General features: G+C 42.7%; 2 protein-coding genes across 2 annotated transcripts; one reads left to right on the top strand and one right to left on the bottom strand.

Moving 5' to 3' along the window:
• Positions 1 to 262: 262 nt before the first annotated feature.
• Positions 263 to 12817, bottom strand: LOC148376585 (potassium voltage-gated channel subfamily V member 2). The gene is made up of 4 exons (XM_088320139.1): positions 12095 to 12817; positions 8731 to 9364; positions 5872 to 5997; positions 263 to 1086 (listed from the first exon to the last, which is right to left on the bottom strand). Exons 1-4 carry the CDS (start codon positions 12619 to 12621, stop codon positions 775 to 777), a joined length of 1599 nt encoding a protein of 532 aa, XP_088176265.1. The 5' UTR covers positions 12622 to 12817; the 3' UTR covers positions 263 to 774.
• A 2763-nt stretch (positions 12818 to 15580) lies between these two features.
• Positions 15581 to 21603, top strand: rps28 (ribosomal protein S28). The gene is made up of 4 exons (XM_088320128.1): positions 15581 to 15661; positions 15945 to 15992; positions 20338 to 20460; positions 21479 to 21603. The coding sequence occupies exons 1-3, from the start codon at positions 15623 to 15625 to the stop codon at positions 20458 to 20460; spliced, it is 210 nt and encodes a 69-aa protein (XP_088176254.1). The 5' UTR covers positions 15581 to 15622; the 3' UTR covers positions 21479 to 21603.
• Positions 21604 to 25141: the final 3538 nt, after the last annotated feature.

The raw sequence follows: 25141 nt of genomic DNA, 5'->3' as shown, positions 1-25141 counted from the left end.
TCCATTTTCTTTTTTTTCCTGGTATCTTTTGTCGCATAATAGTCGGTTGCACAACTGTATTTAATCACATTTTTTAGTGGAAGTACAATGTCGGCAACAAGATTGACTTGATATAATTGGAAATTTTTTGAATGCAACACAAACTTTATTTTATTTTTCCCTGTTTTTTTCTCCTTTTTTCAAAAATTCCTTTTTAAAAAAAATCTCATTGTGTTTATTTTTTCTTAACTGTTACCTTTTTCTTGCTTTTTCTTATTCTCCATTACCCTTTTACCTTTATTTGGTTGTTTCTTTTATTCTGGCTTTTTTTTCTGAATTTTTCCTGCTCTTTTTGTCCTTTTTCTCTCAGCTTTTCACTACTTTTTCACATTGGTATTTTTTTCTTTTTTTCCTTTGTCATTTTGTGCACAATTTTACATATAATTTGGTCATGTTGGGATTAAAGAAGCAAAAACAACCCGAAGAGCCGTTTGGGACTCGAAAGAGCCGGTTCTTTTTAGTGAGCCGAGCCGAAGAAGCCGGTTCTCGAAAAACTCTACTGACTCTACTCAACTTCGTTCTACTTCGACATTGACTTCTAACTACCGCATTTAAAACACAGCGTCAGGGGAACCCGTGTATTTTTACCTTTATGCACTGTAACTTTGACTTAATTCGCTTCTTAATTAGCAATTTCGAGCCCTGATTTTTGTGAGCTGGCTTGATTTTCTTGTGCGCATTTGCACATACACGCAGCTTAGAGGGAAGATTGGTGAGGTCTCCTTTTTCTTATTTTCACTCGTCAAAATCGGTGTGCCTCCCGCCAGGCCGGTAGTGCACCTCGTCGTCGGAGTCCTCGGCCGGCACTTGCAGGCAACTGTTGCACTTGTTCTGCAAACGTTTTCGGAGCTGGAACGTGCGCTCGGTGTTGGAGAAAGTGTACTCCTGCTCCTTCAATTTGGCATAGTAGTCTGAAAACTTGTTGAAGAGGATGGAAATGGGCATGCCGTTGAGGATGATGCCGAAGGAGATGCAGCCGAAGGCTACGCAGCGCCCCAGGTATGAGATCGGGACCACGTCGCCGTAGCCGACGGTGGAGATGCTTACCTAAGAAAAAATGATCATTCAAAAAAAAATGTTATTTGGGGAGGAAAATGCATTAGCATCGAGAAAAATGTTTCATTAAATGTGAAAAATATAATTGTTTTCTGGGCCCGATGATGTGACATATCTACTACTGTAATCCTACGTTTGTTTTGGTTAATGGGGACAAGAACCCCTGTAATATACAAATTTCCATATTGTAAACCCCCCAGTTTTAACATGGGCTACTGCTTGACCAGGGATAATGGATCACGGCTGCACAGATGCTGTACATTGTAGGCAGCAGGAACAGATGAAAAGAGCCGCAACACATGGCACACGTTTACTCCACTAACACTTGCTTTTGTTGTGGAGTCGGAGCTTGACATAATGAGGACACGTTTGTTTCAAACAGGAAATTCCAGGCTTGTTTCTCCCTAGTTTGAATGTTATTCTGCTTGGCTTGGAACAAGCGGTCGAGTCAGGCCAACGATTTTCTTGGAAATTGTGTAACTTCGGGGAAAACACGTAATGTTGGAAAATCGAAAAAGGACGCACCAACTTTGGGGAAAAACAACACGTAACATGGCTGATTGGATGTGTCTTCTCCAGAGAGTATAAAAAAAGCTGATTGTCTCTTAGACGAATGAGAACGCTGTATCACCTCTGATGAACGAAATAAACGGCTTCATCCTCTCCTGCCAACATTTCTCTGCATTTTGTTTATATTTCTGGGGCGAGGCAAGGTCTGCTCCGAAACTTTCAGAAATAGTCTAGCGGGGATAATGGATTTAATTCAAAATACTGCAGTCCATTTTAGGCTGGCCACAATGAAACGCTCATGAGCCGAAAGGCAAAGCTCTCGATTTACCGGTCGATCTACGTTCTTACCCTCACCTATGGTCGTGAACTGTGGGTCATAAACGAAAGACCAATATTTTGGATACAAGCGGCTGAAATGAGTTTACTGTGAAGGCTGGCTATGCTCTTCCTTAAAGAGAAGAGATAGAGAAGCTCCATCATCTAGGAGGGACTCTGTGTAGAGTCACTGCTCCTCTGTAATGTGAGGAGCCAGTTGAATTGGCTCAGGCATCTGATAAGGAAGCCTCCTGGAAGCCTCCCTTGGCATGTCCCACCGGCAGGATGACCCAGGACATGCTGGAGATACTACATCTCGAGGCTGGCCTGGGAACGCCACGGAATCCCGTTGGATGAGCTGGATGAAGTGGCTGGGGATAGAGAGCAGGGGGCTTCCCTGCTAATGTCATGATTACCGATGTGAAGCACCTGTGTCCGCTCATTTGGCGCCAATCGCTGCGGTCTCTGATTGGCTCCCTGTCCCTGTTTAAACCCAGTCCTGTCAATCCCCTTTTGTCAGTCCGTCTGCAAACCTCTGTTTATACAAGGCAAGCCTTTTTTGAGCCTGGATCCCGCCTGTCCCGTTTCTGCTCCCGTTTGTCTCCGGCTACTACATGTTTTAATCCCGACCACGTCTGCTCTCTCATCCCGGCTTAAGACCCATTTTTGATCCCGACTACGTCTACTCTCACGTCCTGGCTTACGACCCGTTTCCGGCCCTGACCACGCTTTGCTCTCCCAGTCCCGGGCTACCGACCAGCTTTTCCGTCCCTGACACCGCCATCGCTCACTACGGAAGATCCACTTCCGTGTTCGGATCACAATCCAAGTGCGAGAGGGACCTGCTTCCCGCGTCCAGCGAACACCGGATTCTTTCAATAAAACTTGAAGTAAACATTACGCAATTGGGTCCTGTTTCCGTTCTGGTCCTGACAGCCAAGGCTGCTGCCCCCGCCACCTGAGCCCAGATAAGCGGAAGAAAATGGATGGATGGATGATGAATACAACGCATGAGTAGCCAAACCTAAAAAATGTGCTCTTCCAGCCTCTGCTCTCAGCAATAGTTGACCAAGCATAACGGATCGTGGCCAGAACCATGCATTTCATTTTAAGCAGGCCAGAACGGCACGCCTCCCGTCAAAATTGCCTTCTGCCAATCCCGGATCGCAGCAATGTGTAATCGTGGATAATGGATTGTGCCCCCACAAGTGCAGTTCATTAAAGGTGAAAATACAGTAATGGAAAAAAAAACGCCAGGCCAGACAATAGTGCTCTCTCCCAGTCCCTTGCTCGTGACAATATGCAATTAGGGATAATGGATTGCAACTGCACAAGTGCAGTTCATTTTTTGAGAACAGAACGTTAGAAAAGAGCCTCAGGCCCGACAAAACCTAAATTAACAAGGAATTAGTGTATGTTAATTTCATAAAGACAAACTAAAGTCAACTGCCAGATTATAGAAATTTTAGATTTTTGTTTTCTTTTAAATCATAATTCCATTAAAAATGACATCTGAACAAGAAAATAGAGAATAGTTGCTGTTTACCACTCAAAATTGCGATCGTCTCATTTCGTGGAACCACTATGTCCAATGCTGGGTTAATAAGGAGTGCTTGATTATTTTCGCTCGCGAAAATTCGAAGTACCGTGTTTTCCGCACTATAGGGCGCACCAGGTTATAGGGCGCACCCCGAAAAAATAGTTTTTGGTCCTATATTTGACATACCTAAGACGCACCGGATTATAAGGCGCTACAATGGGAACGTGGACAAAACAGTCAGATGGTTCAGTCAAACTTATTACCCCCTTAATATTCCCAAAGCTTGCAAAGACGCAAATACGTGTCATAGACACGTGCGGATGCGGTGTCCGTACGATGTCACTCAAATGCATCGTTCCATCATTCCGAAGGTTAAAGTCTTGGGATTCAAGAAATGCCAACCATTCCTTAGTTTCTATTTTCTTTTTCGCTCGCAACTTTACTGCGCATATGACAATAAACACTTGGAATTGAGTTGAATTCACTCAACTCATCACAGCAACATCAAGATCGTTCTAAAACAAGATACCGGGAAAATATTAAGCCGCACAGCTCACCTAAGTTCTCACGTTCAATAATGATACGCAATCATGGTCTTCTTACAACCGTGAGGGTAGTCACGACAACACTGTATGTAACATCCCACATGCCGACATTTCTTGTGTAAATACCATGTAAATTATAACTATAGCCTTATCCCCCTTGTTTTATAACCTTATCTTCTTTGTTCCTTTATCTTCTTGGCTCATACCTCACTGTGAATGTGTAAAACTGGAGTGTCATGCCCAATTTCGTTGTCACAATATGTTAACCCATTTTGTAACAATGACAATAAAGGTATATTCTATTATATTCTACTCTAGTAAGTCCAGGAGAGTAAAATATTTACAAATACAGACTAATGAAACATGTTACTTTATGGCGTAGTTTAGCAAGCTTGCTATTCAGTCATCTTTTTCGGCCAATTGCAGGGTTTGTTTTGGCCCTCTAGCCTATCCGAGGCTCCGAATAACTTCAGCCAATAGCGATCGATTCAAATGATGATTGACACATTGGTTAGCCAATGAAACGCCGGTATATAAATCCCAGCATACACCGCGGACTACTCCACGTTCGGGGGAAAATCGAGTCGGCGGCTGTTGCGTTAGTTGCGAGACCTTGCGACTTAATATTGAGCCATATATAAGGCGCACTGTATATTATAAGGCGCATGGTCAGCTTTTGAAAAAAATTAAGACTTTTAGGTGCGCCTTATAGTGCGGAAAATACAGTACTTTTTAGGAATAATCTGCAAATTCCTTGAAATGTAATCAGGGTGACACAGGACCGTATCACTGAGGATTAGACACATAAGCTAAAACTACCTAACAGTTGCCAAGGGTTGTGATAAAAGTCTAAATGAAACGGGCAGGTAGACTAACTACAATTTTAGCAACATGTAGGAACTTCATGTAAATTCGCCCCAAGTAGTTTCCCCTTCTATGCATTTGTATATTTATTTCCATTTATTATAGCTACTAATGAAATGAAATGAAATGAAATGATCTGCATTTAGATAGCGCTTTTCAAGTCAATGACTTCCCAAAGCGCTTTACAATGTGCTCCACATTTCCCAGTAGCGGCCTTGCAGCCATGTAAGACGCTAACCTGCTTATTGGGGGTATCAGGGGTTCAGTGTCTTACCCTAGGACACTTTGACATGTAACACGGACGAACCGGGATTCGAACTGGGATCCCTTGATCCCAAGACGAGCGCCCTCCTGAGCTACTGCCGAACTCTAACATATACAGCTTCTCATAATTACCGATGTGAATCACCTGTGCCCGCTCCTTTAGCGCCAACTGCTTCGGACTCTGATTGGCTCCCTGTCCCTATTCAAACCCACTCCTGTCTGTCGCCTTTTGTCAGTCCGTCTGCGAACCTCAGTTAACACTAGGCAAGCCTTTTTTGACCCTGACTCCCACCAGCTTTTTCCTCATGTCTGTCCCCCGGCTTCGACCCGTTTTTGATCCTGACCACGTCTACGCTCCCGTCCCGGCTTTCGACCTTTTTTGTCCCTGACCGCGTTTTTGCTCTCCTGTCCTGGCTACTGACCCGTTTTTCCGTTCCCGAAACTGCCATCGCTCGCCACGGAAGATCCACTCCTGCGTCCAGGAATTACCGAATCGTGTGCGCAACCCTTTGTCCTTCTTCCAATAAAACTTGTGAGAAACGAAACGCAAGTGGGTCCTGTCTCCGTTCTGGGCCTGACACAGCTAAGATAAATCCACTTGATAAGAATAAGTGGTATATTTTTCTTAGACCAGGCATGTGTGACATTAAGTATTGTAGCATGTATATGTTTAGAAATAACCCATTATTCAGTGATCAGGATTTTATCGGTTATTAAAAGTAGGAGCATGTTCCTTACCGCCGCCCACCACCAAGCATCCGGGATACTGCTGAACGGCGTCCCGGGCTGGTCCACCTCCACCGAATGCATCAGAGCCGAGAAGGTGAAAATGCCCATGGCAATGAACAGAAACAGGCAACACACCTAAAACCGTCAAGGAGAGAAATAGTTTTGTTTTGTTACTATAGACAATTATTGATCTTACACATGTAGTGATTTGGTAGGTAGGTAGGTAGGTAGGTAGGTAGGTATCTAGGCAGGCAGGCAGGTAGGAAGCCAGGCAAGTAGGTAGCTAGGTTGCTAAGTAGGTAGGTATCCAGGCAGGCAGACAGGTAGGAAGCCAGGCAAGTAGGTAGCTAGTTTGCTAAGTAGGTAGGTATCCAGGCAGGCAGACAGGTAGGAAGCCAGGCAAGTAGGTAGCTAGGTTGCTAAGTAGGTAGGTATCCAGGCAGGCAGACAGGTAGGAAGCCAGGCAAGTAGGCAGCTCTGTTGCTAAGTAGGTAGGTATCCAGGCAGGCAGACAGGTAGGAAGCCAGGCAAGTAGGTAGCTAGGTTGCTAAGTAGGTAGGTATCCAGGCAGGCAGACAGGTAGGAAGCCAGGCAAGTAGGTAGCTAGGTTGCTAAGTAGGTAGGTATCCAGGCAGGCAGACAGGTAGGAAGCCAGGCAAGTAGGTAGCTAGGTTGCGAAGTAGGTAGGTATCCAGGCAGGCAGACAGGTAGGAAGCCAGGCAAGTAGGTAGCTAGGTTGCTAAGTAGGTTGCTATCCAGGCAGGCAGACAGGTAGGAAGCCAGGCAAGTAGGTAGCTAGGTTGCTAAGTAGGTAGGTATGCAGGCAGGCAGACAGGTAGGAAGCCAGGCAAGTAGGTAGCTAGGTTGCTATGTAGGTAGGTATTCAGGCAGGCAGACAGGTAAGAAGCCAGGCAAGTAGGTAGCTAGGTTGCTAAGTAGGTAGGTATCCAGGCAGGCAGACAGGTAGGAAGCCAGGCAAGTAGGTAGCTAGGTTGCGAAGTAGGTAGGTATCCAGGCGGGCAGACAGGTAGGAAGCCAGGCAAGTAGGTAGCTAGGTTGCTAAGTAGGTAGGTATCCAGGCAGGCAGACAGGTAGGAAGCCAGGCAAGTAGGTAGCTAGGTTGCTATGTAGGTAGGTATCCAGGCAGGCAGACAGGTAGGAAGCCAGGCAAGTAGGTAGCTAGGTTGCTATGTAGGTAGGTATCCAGGCAGGCAGACAGGTAGGAAGCCAGACAAGTAGGTAGCTAGGTTGCTAAGTAGGTAGGTATCCAGGCAGGCAGACAGGTAGGAAGCCAGACAAGTAGGTAGCTAGGTTGCTAAGTAGGTAGGTATCCAGGCGGGCAGACAGGTAGAAAGCCAGGCAAGTAGGTAGCTAGGTTGCTAAGTAGGTAGGTATCCAGGCGGGCAGACAGGTAGGAAGCCAGACAAGTAGGTAGCTAGGTTGCTAAGTAGGTAGGTATCCAGGCAGGCAGACAGGTAGGAAGCCAGGCAAGTAGGTAGCTAGGTTGCGAAGTAGGTAGGTATCCAGGCAGGCAGACAGGTAGGAAGCCAGGCAAGTAGGTAGCTAGGTTGCTAAGTAGGTAGGTATCCAGGCAGGCAGACAGGTAGGAAGCCAGGCAAGTAGGTAGCTAGGTTGCTAAGTGGGTAGGTATCCAGGCAGGCGGACAGGTAGGAAGCCAGGCAAGTAGGTAGCTAGGTTGCTAAGTAGGTAGGTATTCAGGCAGGCGGACAGGTAGGAAGCCAGGCAAGTAGGTAGCTAGGTTGATAATTAGGTAGCCACATACAGTAGCTAGGTCGGTTGGGAAGGTTGAGTAGGTGGGTGGTAGGTAGTAGGTTAGGTGAGTTTATAGTGCTGTATTTGTTCATCATGGACCTGCAGTGATGCCAAAGGCAGTGAAGCAAGAAGATAATAACCATGAAAACAAAGCTTGACAAAGAAAAGAAATACAAGTATGGCTCACGTACAGTATTTGCACACGCAAAGGAATATGGCCATAACAAATCGACGATCGGACATTTATTAAGAATAAGGACAAAGGCAATAAAGTCTTCTGAGTGTCATGATTGTCCTATTTGGAACACTTGTGGCAGCTTGATTGGCACCAACAGCCCGGACAAGCTGATTGGTGGCCACACCCTTCTTAAGCCCCTGTCTCCAGTTCAAACTTTGTCAGATCGTTGCGAGCTGTTGTGTTTTCACTCAGTGAGCGTTTCCGTCCGATTCCCTCCCTGTTAAACCTGTTTTCTGCCTGATCCCTGTTTTCGACCCATTTCTGAACCTGACTACGCCTGTTCTGCCTGCCGCCGGCCTACAATCACTTTTACGAACTCGACATCGCCTCTGATCTCCCGCCCTGGTCTAACGACGTGCCATTCCCGCCTGCCTTCTTCCGACACGGAACTATCACCCCCGCCTTGCTCGATTCCGCTCTTCGCCAGTCCTCGGATCAAGCAAGCCTAAATCTCACTCTCTTTCAATAAAACCTGAGAAACGCACGCAATTGAGTCCTGTGTTCATTCTGGTTTGTGACACTAAGGGCAAAACAATCCTTGCAAGAGGAAGTTTTAAAATACGTTTAATTTTCGATATGCCGTCGCTCTAACCCGTCTGCATCCACCTGTTACACCACTTGACCGGCTTAAGTCACATTGATAACAAGTTTTTTTTTCTTTACATGTAACTTCATGTAAAATGTTATTTAATCGTGTACACGTATATAACATCTAAGTGGTACTTGGACTATTTTGTGATTTTAATGTTTTTGTATGGGGTATCGCTAATTCAGAACAGTTAGCTACAAATTAGCATAGGTTTCTATGCCCCTCCTACAGGCCATTTCCCTTTCACTGCATCCGCATCGCTTCCCACCTGTTCGGAACATTGCCGAATAGTGAACCCGAAGGCCCTCATGCCCGTGGAGTGCCGAGCCAGCTTGAGGATTCGGAAGATCCGCATCAGCTTGACCACTTTGAGCACCTTGCTGACTTTGCTGACCCTAGCCATGGTTTTCAAATCCTCCTGGGCGCTCATGTCCTCGGCATCGATCACGAAGACTTCGAACATGATCTGGATGAAGTACGGCATTACAGCCACGATGTCCACAAAGTTGAGGGCGCTCTTGACAAAGTGTTTGATGTCAGACGTGGTGAGCAAGCGCAGGAAGTACTCCAGGGTGAAGAAGAGAATAGAGGCGATCTCCACCCACTCCATGTAGGTTTTGCCGGCCAGTTTGTATTGGCGGAGTTCTTTGACCGTGTTCATGGTCATGGAAACGATGGAAATGAGCACGAAGAGACTGGAGAAGACGGCGAAGGCTTTGGCCGGCATGGACGAGTACGGGTTCTCCATCAGGTCCCAGAGAATCTTGCGGAAGCTGCCCAGGAACATGCTCTTGTAGCCTTCGTCATCCTGGTGAGGCTTGATCTCGTCGATCAGCTCCTGGTTGACCTTCAGTTGGTCCCTGATGTCGTCCACCTTCTCTTCAAACAAAATGCGGCAGCACCTGAGGACAGTGACAACATACGGGTCAATCACTGTGGAGAACATACTGGCATATAGTATCACAGGGTAAGCTGGGAGTCAGCAGACAGGAGTCATTACAGGGAGTCCTTAACACACTCCAAAAAATAGCTGGATGTTCCCTGCCCAGTCTGGAGGACAACAATGAGTCTATTTTGATGTCTCTGTCCTTGTCTGAGTCTCTCTTTCTCTTTCTGTCTCTCAACTGTCTTTTTCTGTCCCTCCCTGAATCGCTGTCTCCCTCTGTCTTCCTCTTTTCCCCTCTGTTTCTTTGTGTCTGTGTGTCTGTGTGTCTGTCTGTCTGTCTGTCTGCCATCCTAGAAAGGGAACTACCACTTGTGAGGCCCCTTCTCAACCTTTCTTATTTTTTTCATGCTGGGGTTTTGAGTTTTTCCTTGCCCGCACGTTGATTTGATAACAGTGGATGGTGTAATTGTAACCTGAGCAGTCCTTAGAGACGTTTGGTGATTAAGAGCGCATACCTGTCAGACTGTACGTTTTTGCCGTAGAAAGTACGTTTATTACGCATTTTAAGATGTGTACGACGTACAAGAAAATCAGCAAAAACGCAAATTTGTCAATGATGGGTACCATCCGGTAGTCCAACAAGTTCGCCGCGGTAGCCTCAATCTCGGTATCGTTTTTTTTTTCCTTGCAAACGAAGCGAGCGGTTTGATGCTACTGTGCGCATGCGTCAGCCGCCTGGGGATTTCCCATCATGCATCATTCCGTGGTAGTTGTGTAGTGAAAGGAAGTCCGTCTCTTTTTAGAGAACCGGCTTTTTCGGCTCAATTCATTAAAGAGAGCCGGCTCTCAAATGGCTCACTTGCTTTGATGCATTATATTATGAATTATTATGTTGTATAAAAGGAGAAAATGAAATGAAATTAAATTAAAATTAAAATGAAAAAAGACAGGTTTGTGGTTATCCCTTTAATCCCTTTAATCAGTATATTACCAACAATGATTTAATGCAGAAAATGAATTCATAATTTGAATAAGGAAATTCTATTTATATTATTAAATTATATTATATTAAATTATATTTGCATGTATTTTTTCCTTCTATGGTGAACGTCCAAGCTATTTCATTTTTGAACTTTTTTTATAATAAACCTCATTCATGTCGAGCAACTCAGTGTCTCACAACATAATGTTAATGAACAATATATATGATATAACGAAACACATGAACAATATAACATGTTAAACTACATAAATAAACACATTTAAAAAAAGAATTTGGTGTAAGATTATTTTGTATTTTGTAAGGGAAAATACAACATTTTGTAAGGGAGCCATGGAGGTTGACAGGTATGAGAGCGTCACGAATAAATGTGACTTGACTTGACTTGTCTGTCTGTCTCTCTGTCTCGCTTTGTCTTTTTCACTGTCTGTCTGTCTTTTGGGGGACGGCAGTAGCTCAGGAGGTAGAGCGCTCGTCTTGGGATCAAGGGATCCCAGTTTGAATCCCGGCTCGTCCGTGTTACATGTCGAAGTGTCCTTGGGTAAGACACTGAACCCCTAATACCCCCAATAAGCAGGTTAGCGTCTTACATGGCTGCAAGGCCGCTATTGGGAAACACTGTAAAGCGCTTTGGGAAGTCATTGACTTGAAAAGCGCTATATAAATGCAGATCATTTCATTTCATTTCATTTTCTTTATCTCTCTCTGTCATTGCCTATTTTGCTTGGTTTATGCTAAAATCAGTCAGCAAAGTACACTGACTTTCAAATACCACTTTTAAAGCACGCTGCAGACAGACCTCACGTTTTGCCAGATTTTTGTTTTTTTACTCGTGTGCACTTTATTTGTGGCTGTATTTGCGAGTGTATCCTTCCCAATTTTGAGCCCTGCCTAACTAATTAGCACAGAGGTAGCACTTTACATCCAAATTCGTCCTATGCTGTCTCAGTCAGATGCGGAGATTATATTTCACTGGTTTGTCACTTCCCGTCTCGATTACTGTAATGCACTACTCTCTGGTCTCCCGAAGTCCAAAATCAAGAGCCCGCAGATGGTACAAAATGCTGCAGCGAGGCTTTTAACTAAGACAAGAAAGTTTGATCACATGACCCCGATTTTAGCTAACCTGCATTGGCTCCCTCTTAGCTTAAGATGTGATTTTAAGGTTCTGTTGGTATTCTACAAAATCATGCATGGACTTGCTCCCTCATATCTTTCAAATTTAATTTCCCCCTATGTTCCGGTCCGGAGCCTTCGCTCTGAAAACGCTGGTCTACTAGTGATCCCAAGAGCCAAGAAGAGATCCGCAGGTTTGAGAGCGTTCTCCATCCGGGCCCCCATGCTATGGAATGCTCTTTCCCCTGAGATTCAATATGCAACCTAGGTGGAAATGTTTAAATCTAAGCTTAAAACACACTTCTACTCTATGGCATATGAATAACCTATACTTTATGTTGATAATATGTGTATCATTTGCCCTCATGTAGGTTAATAGTCTTTAATAATAGTTTGCAATGGTCTTTGATCTGTGCAGCCCTTTGAGACTCTTTGTGATTAAGGGCTATACAAATAAACATGACTTGACTTGATATCAAACATAGGCTGCACTAACTTTAAACTTCCATACTAAGGCTGGGACCCCCAACTGTGGTTTGAGACCACTGGTCTAAATCTTATCCATGACCCTGGTTAGGGTAATAAGTGCGATTAGTAAGCAGCGGTCAATGAATCCAATGAAGATCCCACCTTGGGGTGTCCTTCAGTTTCAGCCCCCAGAAAGCCATCTCCTCCTCAAAGTTGATCGGGCAGAGACTCTCCATCACCCACAAAACGTTGCTGCAGTAATAATGGAAGATGTAGTGAAAAAAAGTCGGGTCCCTGTCAAAGAAGAACTCGTTGTTCCGAACGTTGTAATCGTCGCAGAGCGTCAGACGCTTGGCCGGGTCTTCGCACAGCGCCAGGATCCCGATCCTGGTTTTGGGGTATCGCAGCACCAAATGTTTGGGGATGTGAAAGACCTTCCCGCCCACGTTGAGGTTGACAATGTTGGTTTTCCTCGATCCTGAAGCCTCTTTGACTTGCTCTTTCTGCTCGTCCGGCGTGTCCAGGTTGTCCATGGAGGTCCATAACTTGACGGAACTGTCCTGGGAAAACGGGAACTCGCCCTCTTCTTCCTCGATACTCTGCGAGAAGCTCTTTTCCCGTTTCATGGTGGCGAAAAGACTGGAGCGCCTTTTCTTCAGCACTTTCAATTTGGGTTTGATCCCTTCCATGTTGGCGGCTCGTCGCAAGTGACTTCGAGCTGAAGAATTGGAACCTGTGGACGGACTCAGCGGATGACTACAGCAGGGATATTCCACAAGATGGCCATCCAACCTCTCGTCCTCCAGAAGGGAGGGAAACGCTTACAGGTTGAAAAATCTCCACCGGGCGCTCGTCTCTCCGCATGCAAGGAGATCAGCTGTATGAGTCGAGGAATCAGCCTCCTTGCTGATTCGCTAATCCTATTGCTGCTCTTTCTGTCCAAACGCAAGTTAAAAATACCGTTGGCGGGGATTAGCGTTGTGATTTAAGGCTTGGAGCTCTGACGACCAAGACAAGAGCGTTGGGATTGATGGTGTTGCATTGCTAACGAAGCTAGGCGAGTCCCTTATAAGGAGAAAAGTTGACCATCCCCCTGTGTGTTAGGAAATAAATATATTAAAAATGTACCGTTTACCAAATTGTTCAAATTAATTACCTTCTCACAACATGCTCCCAACAATGCATGCTCGTTTCTTTTTGGGAAAAGATGGACAAGAATAGCAGACATTTTCACACAGGGGCAGATTAATTTTCTTAAAGTATTTAACTTAGTGAACTCCATCGAATTAGCCGAATTAGTGTCGCTCGAGTCTCCGTCGAGCTTTTTTTCTCGATTGTCCCTCTCGATCTCCGATCTTCTCCGATTATCTCAAGTTCTCCCGGCCCACGCCTTTTCCCGCCAGCTGGTGCGCCGGCTCCTCCCATGGGCGGGCCAGAGACTCCCCACTCATCTCCTCGATGTCTGAAATGGTCAAAACATCCTCGAGCGTTTCCACGTCATCAGGGCTTTGTTCTCCAAACATCGCCTGCCATCTGCGTCAGAGTTCTGTTATCAAAATTCCCCAGCCAAAACACTCTGCACTTGGAACGGCGCTCCCTGAAGCCCACTCAGTGAATATCTTTTGCATTAAATGTAATTTGTATTTGATTGTACAAAGTCCTTTATAGTCAAATGTATTAAATCCTTCATGTGGATACACATTAGTTTTTCAAATGATGATTTCTTTTAGAACAAGTTAACAATCTAAATAATTCAGATTCAGATTTAGATATACTTTATTGTCATTCTTGGACACGTGTATACAAATCGAAATGTCGAAACATCTGACCCGCACAGTTTCCTTAAATGTACAGATATAAATAAGATGTTGTATTGAGTTGGAGTATTGAAGTACTAATAATATTACTAAATTATTATAGCTATGTATAGTATTATACAGTAGTGCAAAAAGTGCAAGAGGAGCAGCTAACCAGATGTGCAAAATGGGCAGTCAGGTAAACAAGTCACTATACAATAACAATAACACTGGAGTACTATAGCGCAGAGGAGAACAGATGTGCAAGGGAGTGGCTAGGTATATATATAATAACCTTATTTGCTAACATTTAAATCCACTAGACCAGTAAAAACGATTCATGTCTTCATTGGCAGTTGAGAGTCTCTGAGAACCTGCAATCCTAGTATTTGAAGCAGGGGTGGGCAACTATTTGGAGTCGTAGGGGTAAAAAAAAAAATGGCCGATGGGCCCAGACCTCTCCAATTTAATCCGTTTTCATTTATGAATAAATATATGTTGTATTTCTTTATTTTCTTAAATAGATTAGCCTTATCAAATTGGTTTTAAAACGCTCACAATTAAAGCTAAAAAATACATTTGGTCCATGATTGAAAACACTAGTTGAGTTTTGTAGTATTACTGTAGTTTTATGTTTTTAGTACTTTTGTACAATTTCTGCAGTCAGACTTTAGTAGTAAAGTATTTCTGTGTTTTTGTAGAAATACTGTAGTTATGTTTTTGAAGTATTCTGTAGTATTTTTGTAGTATTACTGAAGTTCTATTTTCTTAGTATTTTGTACTATTTCTGCAGTCAGATCTTTGTAGTATTTCTGTTTTTGTAGTAATACTGTTGTTATAGTTTTGTATATTTTTAACATTTTCGCAGTAGATTTTTTTTTAGCATAGTAGCATTTTTGTCGTATTCCGTAGTATTATTGTAGTTGTATTTTTGTAGCAATACGTTTGTGTTATTTCCATAGTAGAGTCTTTGTAGTATATCTGTAGTAGTTATGTGGTATTACTCTGTTTGTATTATTGTGGTATTTTTTTAGTATTTCTGTAGAATTTTGCAGACTTACTGTACTGTTCATTCCAAAAACATGCATGTCAAGTTAATTGGCTGGTCCAAATTGGCCCTAGGTGTGAATGAGCAAGCGAATTGTCTGTCCATGTGTGCCCTGCGACTGTCTGGCAACCGGTTCAGATAATGGATCTGCACCGCTTATCCTCTGTAGGGTCGCGAGGGTGCTGGAGCCTATGCAAAAACCTATGCAAGCACGGGGAGAACATGCAAACTCTGCACAGGAAGCCTGGAGGCTGGATTTGAACCTATGACCTCAGAATTCAACGTGGACGCTCTAACCACTCAGCTGCCATGCCACCCTATGCTACAATATGTCATAATTATTTTCTTATTTCCATATTTATTTTGATATTCAATATTTGTTATTTACCTATGTATTTATTATTACATGCATTTATGTATTGTTGCTACTGTATGTATTTAGTTATCGTTGTTATTAAATCCCATTTATTTATATTTTATTTTACGCTTACCATTTTGTATAATTTTTTAATCATAATATTAATTGCTAATACATTTATTTATGTATTTTTCATTATTATTTGGACAGTTTTGATCATACATACTTGCGTCGAGTGTTCAAAAGACTAACATTACATCACTTCCGGTGAGCGACTGTACGGCATAAAAAAATATTTTATTATAAAAATTATAAAAAGAAAACTAAGCTATTTATATATTTTATTTGGACTAGCGTCATTGTCGATACACAAAAATACAATAATAATTTTTTTAATCGATTATTTCCAGAAATACAAAAAAACGTTGTACTGATGTCATATCACTTCCGCATTACCCATGACGTCCTTTCCGGTCTAACTAGCCAACATGGAGGCCAGCCGCGTGCAACCAGTCAAGATCGCAAGAGTAAGAAAATGATTTAAAAATACTATTTTCGCCATATAACCGTAATACATATTCTAATTATCAAGCATTTTCAATTACTGTACCCAAATTCTCGCGTTAAACGCCACGGTCTGAAGAGATGACTCGACGTCTCGTCATCCCGCTACATAGGCCTCTCGGTCCGAGTGCTAGCTTAAAATGCTAAGCTAGCCCCGATGTCGAAGCGTGATTTCTGATCTGTAATTACGTTTAAATAATCCCTGTCAAAACGATGAAATAAATGTATTTTTCCTCATGCTTCCAGGTCACCAGGGTGCTTGGAAGAACCGGCTCCCAGGGACAATGTACTCAGGTAGGATCGGCTTACAGTGTCTGTCAATCAATATTACGGCGATTCTATTTATATATATATTTATTTGTATGAATCCATTTTCAGCAATAAAATGATCTCAAATTTGTTTATTATCACCCTTATTCTATTACATTTTTTTTTGTACTTTTGTTAAACTCTGTTTTCCGGAATGTGCCCGTAGCTCGAATTGCTCGTGTATTGAGCACACTTTGCCTATATTAATTAATTAAATACCAAGTAATCCGCTCCCATCTTCCCATAAGCATTCATGTGAACAGCTCCAAAACACTCTGGGCTGATATCTACAGGGATGTGATTTTTCCGCTAATTCGCGGAATTCCGCTTTTTTTATCTCCAAAAATAAAATTTTAAAATTTCCGGTGTTTTAATTGGTAAAAAAAAACGATTTCGTCTCGACAGCATGCCATTTGAGTGTTTCCGTAACTGAAATGAAACGTACTTGCGATTGGTTGAAGTCTCGTGTTGACCAATAAACGCGCTTGTTATAGGAGTGTGCCATTGTTCATTTCTCACACGTTTTTGCCGGGTGTTTAAAGAAAGATGTCCGTGATCGAACGCAAAGATGCTCCGCGAGCTAAAGAAATTGATAAGATTGTAAAAAACAAGTTTCGATGGGACTGGTTGGAGAAGGAATTATCTACGAATGTTGGAAAGAAGACTGTGACGAATTTGTTCAATGACTTTATTCGGAAGATCGATCGTGCCGGGAAAGCAATTTGCATTTGGTGTCATGATACCATCGACTATGGTGGGAGAGGTTTCAAAGCTCTTGAAAGTCACGCAAAGAGCAAAAAACACGTGAAAGAACTCCAGTCAAGAACGACAAATTATTCCATCGCTGGAAGTTTCGGTGCCCAAACGAAAACTCCAAAACTTTACGGCCTCCATCCCTTATTGACATCACAATCGGAAGCGGTAATAAAGAGACGTGATCCACCCCAACAACCTGTACCAGTTGCTGATAGAGTCGTGAATTTTGAGGTAGGTGGTAAACTTTTCAAATTTATTTGACAGTTTTCCCATTTTTTTCGAAAATATTATAACGTAATAAAAATGGCCATAAATATTTAACAATTACAATAATAGATTTTCATGTGTACATTACACCAACACTTTACTGTAGGGCCTATACTTATTGTACTTTTTACTGCCCTGGTCCTACCTGGTCCCCCCCCCCCCCCCCCCCCCCCCCCCAGCTAGCAATCACCCCCCCCCCCCCCCCCCCCCCCGCTAATTTTCAGATAATTTCACTTTGGTCAAATCACATCCCTGTATCTATAAGTGCAGTTTGATAGTAATTAAACATGAAAAAAATAAGCTGGTCAAGTCGCATTTATTTAGATAGATAGATGGATACTTTGTTCATCCCCGAAGGGAAATTCACATTTCCAGCAGCATCCCTGAGCTGAGAACAATCGAGAACAATCGAAAATAACACGGGAGCTGCTAGCCCTTAATCACAAAAATGTCTCAAAGGACTGCACAGGATTACAATTACAAAATTGCACAATGACCTGATCTTTAACCAGCATACGGGCAAGGAACAACTCAAAAACCTCAGTGTGAGGGGAAAAAGGAGAAACTCTGAGAAAGGACCTCACATGTGGTAATCCCCCTTCCAGGATTGACCAGGGTGAATTACAAATAGCATTACTGTACACATAATAGTAAACATTAGGTAAGATGTTGAAGATGTCCGGAAAGAGCTTGACACCAACGACTCCCCCCAGCCTGTAAACTAGTCCAGGCTATTACATTCCCAACAAATGCAAGACTACAGGGTAAGCATTGCGTAGCAAATGTGAAACCCAAGAATAATGAGTACAATGAGCCCTTGCTCTTACCAAGCAACACAGTGCCATCTAGTGGTCAAGTCAAGTCAAATTTATTTATATAGCCCTTAATCACAAAAATGTCTCAAAGGACTGCACAGGATTACAGTTACACAATTACCTGATCTTAAACCAGCATGCGGGCAAGGAAAAACTCAAAAACCTCAGTGTGAGGAGAAAAGAGAAACCTTGAGAAAGGACCTCACATGTGGTAATCCCCCTTCCAGGATTGAACAGGGTGAATTACAATTAGCATTACTGTACACAGAATAGTAAACACTAGGTAAGATGTTGAAAATGTCCGGAAAGAGCATGACATCAACGACGACGCCAGCTGGTAAATGCAGGGGTTGACATGCTGCAGGTCAGACCCGGTCCGTTGACCCATCCCAGATCATCCTTCGTATCAGCCAGGCAGGCCTCAGAAAAAGACAGGACAAAACAGAATACAAGGTGGGCATCAATCATATGCTTTGGAATAGAAGTGTGTCTTAAGCCTCAATTTAAAAACTTCCGTTGAGGTTGCAGATCTTATCTCCAGAGGCAGGGCGTTCCAGTGGTCCGATATTATACATTAGGGCTTTAAGTAAAATGCTCATTTTAAAATAGTTTCTTATCGTCATATTTTGCCTGCAAATCTGTTGAATAGAAGTGTTCCTTGTCAGTGGGCCGTCAGAGGATGAGATCTAAAATGCAAGTTCATTGTGAGGGCTAAAACAAGGGTCGCAAAGATCATTTTTTGTTCTCACATTGTGGATGCTTCATGACAAAATTTTAGGGGGATTTTCCAAAAACATCTAGTCCAGCCCAGTTTTACTATCTCGATTGTCTCTCACTGGTGGCAGACTACAGCATCATCATAGATCTCTAACATTGCCACAGTAGTCTGCATACTCTGCCTTGCTGTGGGTAAAAAGATGCAGCATTGTTTTTGAGGTTAATATAACTTAAAAGATACAGGGACAGTGTGTAATATTCCTCCTAATGGCACTTTCAATTTGAAAATTGGGCAAAAATTAGATAAATATTAGTATGATAGTTATTTATCTACCTTGGTCATATCCCTCAAGAGGGGTGACCCACAGCAAGACAAACATCTCATCTCATCAGCTGTACCGCTTATCCTCATTGGGGTCGCGGGGGGCTGGAGCCCATCCCAGCCATCTCCGGGCAGTGGGCAGGGGACACCCTCAACTGGTTGCCAGCCAATCGCAGGGCACACAGGGACAGACAACTCATTCGCTCATTCACACCTAGGGACAATTTGGACCGGCCAATTCACCTGAAATGCATGTTTTTTGGAACGTGGGAGGAAACCGGAGTGCCCGGAGGAAACCCACGCAAGCACGGGGAGAACATACAAACTCCGCACAGGAAGTCTGGAGCTGGATTTGAACCCACGACAGGCTCCCATGACAAGAACTGTGCCGCACAAGCGCTAACCACTGCGCCGCCGTGCTGCCGCAAGACAAACATATACGATAAAAATAAAATAAAAGGGGGGGAGCAAAAAAACACACACCAATTTTTGGACCATGGCCAAACCAATTGCCCAAACAAGTTAGGCTCCTAAGTTGGTCATGCTTTCGTCCCTCCAGATGAAACAGAACACCAGAAAGCGGCCATGTCACTCAGGTCAGGGTGACACAACGCACTCTTCTGTTCAACATCAGGGCCCGACAGCTTTCACTGGTTTACCCCTGCCGCATCATACGGGTGCCCAGCCCATCCTTAAGAACGCGTCCACAATCTCACTATCCCTTCACAACTAATAATAACTCCCTCCCCCCCAAAAAAATCTTAGCTCGTGCCTTTCTTTCCCCTCCATGTTCTTCCTTGTATCTCTGGCCCTTGCTCGTATCAAGCAACACAGTGCCATCTAGTGGTCCCATATTATACATTAGGGCTTTAAGTAAAATGCTCATTTTATAATAGTTTTTTGTCATATTTTGCTTGCAAATCTGTTGAATAGAAGTGTTCATTGTCAGTGATATAAATGAAATGATCTGCATTTATATAGCGCTTTTCAAGTCAATGACTTCCCAAAGCGCTTTACAAAGTGCTCCACATTTCCCAATAGTGGGCTTGCAGCCATGTAAGGCGCTAACCTGCTTATTGGGGGTGTTAGGGGTTCAGTGTCTTACCCAAGGACACTTCGACATGTAACACGGACCAGCCGGGATTCGAACTGGGATCCCTTGATCCCAAGACGAGCGCTCTACCTCCTGAGCTACTGCCGCCCTAAAATCAATGTAATGGACATTGTTGGCTACGAGATTAGTGAAAATATGGTCGATTGGTAAGGTATTCGGCCTTTTTTTCCCCCTATGTAAGTAAAAGAAAGCAAATTTTGGGGGGAAGTACCTTCGAGTACCCCCGGGATATTCCTATCCTCATCTTGGAGCCATAAATAAATGTAATCGTTTTTACCTTATTATGAGACATGTTCTAAATTGAGTCTTCATTAAATGAGTGCATGTCTTCTACCGCAGGTCCGTGTTGAGTTTATGGACGACAGCAACCGTTCCATCATCAGGAACGTGAAGGGCCCCGTCAGGGAAGGAGACGTGCTCACGCTCCTGGAGTCTGAAAGAGAAGCCAGGAGGCTGCGATAGGTCAGATCACCTATTTCTCAATCTGTTCATAATCTACAGGGTTCATACAGGTGCTTAAAATCCCTGAAAATCCTTGGATTTTGGGCAAGGTCCTTGATATTGTTTCCAGTGTGGTGTTTCCTGGCAGTCTGACTATAGACTATGTAATATCTAAGAAAAAATAAATAAAAGTTCCTGAAAATGACGCCAACTCACCTGCGCTGGTAGCTTATCATTATGTCGTTGTTATGTGAGCAGTCACTGACCCCCTACTGGTCGCACCCAAGACGACAGGTCTATTTAGTAAACCGGCTCTTTCAGCTCGGGTCATTAAGAGAAGCTTTTGGCTCCTCAACCTTTTGTTAATTTATATATTTTTAATAATAATAAATTATTATGCACCAAATTAGTTAGTAAACAGTAATTCAGTCTTCAAACATAAAATTCTTGAAAAACAATAAAGTTAAAAAATGAATTTTGTACTTAAAATAAATGATCAAGAAAATATAAAATAAATTACACTTCTATTTACACTCAGTTAGAGACGGATCCTCTGGAAAAAAACAGCAAAAAAATATGAAACGAAATAAAGCTAAAAGCAAAATATCGGCTGTCGATTGAAAGATGGAATGCACTCTGCCTTGGAGTCATCAATATTAAAATGAGTCCAAATTTGGCTCATTTTCCTGCTTTTTATGCACATAGTACTTGATTTCTTTTGTTGCACTCTGTATTGACTTACATTATTATCACACCTATAAAACCCTTTCCCCGCTTGTAAACAAGTGTGATGTAGCCAACCTGTTAGATCATAGATTTAAACAGCTCCAAATGGTTTACGGTACGTGTTAGCAGCAAGATGGCAACTTTTAGTCATCACAGCCGAGTCGTGTTTATTAAAAACTTTCTTTTGAAGGCCGCCGAATTTCTCCCATCAAGGGGACTTGAAAAAGAAAAAGGTGTACTAACCCTAAATCTAATTTCCGATGCATTTGTTTGAAATGCGAATTGATTTTTTTCGACTCTTGCCTGTTCGCAGACGCACGGCCCGCTGCCCAAGACGTGTTCATCAGGCGCTACGAAGTAGATGACATCTTATTTCCCACGCCAAGCGGACACCTCACTTGTTCAAATGTTTTTCAAATAAATGTAGTCATTGAGAAAGGGGTCTGCGAGTTTTTTTCTTTATCGTTTTTATTGCCGAGGAATTCGACATTTTTCAATAGTCCAATACTAATGTGTGTTCTCATACTGTACATAGTATTTGCGTCATTAGGAAAATTGGGATGATATAATGATATATAGGATTATGGATTTTCTGCCTCCAGGTTCTTTTTAAAAGGGGCTACTAAAGCAATCTCGAATCTTATTTAGTAGTATTCGGAATGAAAGCTTTCTAGATCTTTTGTCTATATTTTATACTATCCGATTACCAAGAGGGACCCTACTCGACTAAATGTACTCTAGTTGCAATTCCACTGCCACAGAGAAATACTGGATGGTAACCGAAATTGAACCCAGGACCTCTGAGTTATGAGGCATTTAAATCGTTTAATGATAGTATTCATGTTAGAGATTTTGGCTTTTATACCTCAATTTTCTTTTAAGAAGTGGTATTATAGCAGTCCGGCGCAATGGTTAGCGCTTGTGCGGCACAGTTCATGTCATGGGAACCTGTCGTGGGTTCAAATCCAGCTCCAGACTTTCTGTGCGGAGTTTGTATGTTCTCCCCGTGCTTGCGTGGGTTTCCTCCGGGCACTCCGGTTTCCTCCCACATTCCAAAAACATGCATTTCAGGTGAATTGGCCGGTCCAAATTGTCCCTAGGTGTGAATGAGCGAATGAGTTGTCTGTCCCCGTGTGCCCTGCAATTGGCTGGCAACCAGTTCAGGGTGTCCCCTGCCCACTGCCCGAAGATGGCTGGGATGGGCTCCAGCCCCCCCGCGACCCTGCTGAGGATAAGCGGTACGGCTAATGAGATGAGAGATTATAGCAGTCTTTCGTGATATTTAAAAAATTATAAAGATGATTAACACACACATATATATACACAGGGAGTGCAGAATTATTAGGCAAATGAGTATTTTGACCACATCATCCTCTTTATGCATGTTGTCTTACTCCAAGCTGTATAGGCTCGAAAGCCTACTACCAATTAAGCATATCAGGTGATGTGCATCTCTGTAATGAGAAGGGGTGTGGTCTAATGACATCAACACCCTATATCAGGTGTGCATAATTATTAGGCAACTTCCTTTCCTTTGGCAAAATGGGTCAGAAGCGGGACTTGACAGGCTCTGAAAAGTCAAAAATAGTGAGATATCTTGCAGAGGGATGCAGCACTCTTAAAATTGCCAAGCTTCTGAAGCGTGATCATCGAACAATCAAGCGTTACATTCAAAATAGTCAACAGGGTCGCAAGAAGCGTGTAGAAAAACCAAGGCGCAAAATAACTGCCCGTGAACTGAGAAAAGTCAAGCGTACAGCTGCCAAGATGCCACTTGCCACCAGTTTTGCCATATTTCAGAGCTGCGACATCACTGGAGTGCCCAAAAGCACAAGGTGTGCAATACTCAGAGACATGGCCAAGGTAAGAAAGGCTGAAAAACGACCACCACTGAACAAGACACACAAGCTGAAACGTCAAGACTGGGCCAAGAAAAATCTCAAGACGGATTTTTCTAAAGTTTTATGGACTGATGAAATGAGAGTGAGTCTTGATGGGCCAGATGGATGGGCCCGTGGCTGGATCGGTAAAGGGCAGAGAGCTCCAGTCCGCCTCAGACGCCAGCAAGGTGGAGGTGGGGTACTGGTATGGGCTGGTATCATCAAAGATGAGCTTGTGGGGCCTTTTCGGGTTGAGGATGGACTCAAGCTCAACTCCCAGTCCTACTGCCAGTTTCTGGAAGACAGCAGTGGTACAGGAAGAAGTCCGCATCCTTCAAGAAAAACATGATTTTCATGCAGGACAACGCTCCATCACACGCATCCAAGTACTCCACAGCGTGGCTGGCAAGAAAGGGTCTAAAAGAAGAAAAACTAATGACATGGCCTCCTTGTTCACCTGATCTGAACCCCATAGAGAACCTGTGGTCCCTCATCAAATGTGAGATTTACAAGGAGGGAAAACAGTACACCTCTCTGAACAGTGTCTGGGAGGCTGTGGTTGCTGCTGCACGCAATGTTGATCGTGAACAGATCAAAGCACTGACAGAATCCATGGATGGCAGGCTTTTGAGTGTCCTTGCAAAGAAAGGTGGCTATATTGGTCACTGATTTGTTTTTGTTTTGTTTTTGAATGTCAGAAATGTATATTTGTGAATGTTGAGCTGTTATATTGGTTTCCCTGATGAAAATAAATAATTGAAATGGGTATACATTTGTTTTTTGTTAAGTTGCCTAATAATTATGCACAGTAATAGTCACCTGCACACACAGATATCCTCCTAAAATAGCTAAAACTAAAAAAGCCCCACTCCAACTTCCAAAATATTCAGCTTTGATATTAATGAGACTTTTGGGTTCATTAAGAACATGGTTGTTGTTCAATAATAAAATTCATCCTCAAAAATACAACTTGCCTAATAATTCTGCACTCCCTGTAGTATATATATTTCTATTGCTAGATGAGCAAGAGGATCGCAATTAAAAAATTACGGTGAATACATCAAAAATTCCGAATTGACATCTGCATTTATTCTGTCAACAGACAAGCTGCAGATTACTTAAGCAAATTTTTCATACAAAAACTATCTTCACTGTAATTTCTTTGCAATTTTACACAGAGACACTGACAACTGGAATCGAACGCCGGACCACCGATCTATGAATTATTTCAATAATAATATAGTTATGGTGTTCAATTTAAGAGTTTGGCTTTTGTGCCTCAATTTGTGTTTAAATTGAATTGTCCTTACTGTGATTATAACGTGAACATTGTTTGCAACGAGATTAGACATTGCACTCCAGGGTCATGATGTAAAGGAGAAAAACGATATTCAGGATAAACATGTCAGAAAGAGAAAAATGCTGTATAATGTCGGGGTTAAGGGGAAAAAACTACAAGGTACTGTTTGGCGTCTGCCTTTCGCTTAAGTGCAATTTTCTTTTGAACTAAAAGTGCAATGTATTTAAAAATAATTGCAGTTCTTATTTTACCCAGCAGAGAGCACCATTACTCCGACAATAACCACCCTTTTTACTAATCTAGATGACTTGTGGCCAGGGTTGGGTAGGGTTACTTTAACTTGATTACTTTCAATTACTTTTGGATTACTCCAATACCAAATATGCTAATAAAAGACGGAAATTGATCGTAGAACATTGCAGGGTATGAAAAAAATTGTGTTTTTCATATCGGCTTTGGGTGTTTTCTCTATTAATGTATGTCTTTTTAATTTCATCTAGTCTTTTTGCATTATCGCAGTCTCTAAAAGAATATTAAAATAAGAAAAAAACGAAAGAAAATATTAGAAAATGCCCACACACAAAAAAAACATTCAGATTAATATAATATAATTTTATAAATGGAATAATATAAGAAAAAAAATAATTTGACGAACAGTAAAAGTCGGGAAAAATATATAGAAAACCTCCAAAAGTCATTCGGAAGAAGAAAAAATATACAACTTAAAAAACATGAGTGGAAATTATGCTGATGAGAAGACAAAATGTCTGCCATCAATAAAAAAAAAGAACTACCT

This window comes from Urocampus carinirostris, chromosome 1 (genome assembly GCF_059441175.1).
Source record: "Urocampus carinirostris isolate Australia breed hairy pipefish chromosome 1, RoL_Ucar_1.0, whole genome shotgun sequence".
Classification (NCBI taxonomy): Eukaryota; Metazoa; Chordata; class Actinopteri; order Syngnathiformes; family Syngnathidae; genus Urocampus; species Urocampus carinirostris.
This window is presented reverse-complemented; position numbering and strand designations above follow the sequence as displayed.

Excerpts from the sequence above, each read along its gene's own strand:
- LOC148376585 (XM_088320139.1), bottom strand. The coding sequence starts at position 12,621 with ATGGAAGGGATCAAACCCAAATTGAAAGTGCTGAAGAAAAGGCGCTCC. Across the intron at positions 9,365-12,094 it reads AAACTGAAGGACACCCCAAG|GTGCTGCCGCATTTTGTTTG; the intron begins GTGGGATCTTCA and ends CACTGTCCTCAG. Across the intron at positions 5,998-8,730 it reads TTCGGCAATGTTCCGAACAG|GTGTGTTGCCTGTTTCTGTT; the intron begins GTGGGAAGCGAT and ends TGACGGTTTTAG.
- rps28 (XM_088320128.1), top strand. The coding sequence starts at position 15,623 with ATGGAGGCCAGCCGCGTGCAACCAGTCAAGATCGCAAGA. Across the intron at positions 15,662-15,944 it reads AACCAGTCAAGATCGCAAGA|GTCACCAGGGTGCTTGGAAG; the intron begins GTAAGAAAATGA and ends TCATGCTTCCAG. Across the intron at positions 15,993-20,337 it reads CCCAGGGACAATGTACTCAG|GTCCGTGTTGAGTTTATGGA; the intron begins GTAGGATCGGCT and ends CTTCTACCGCAG.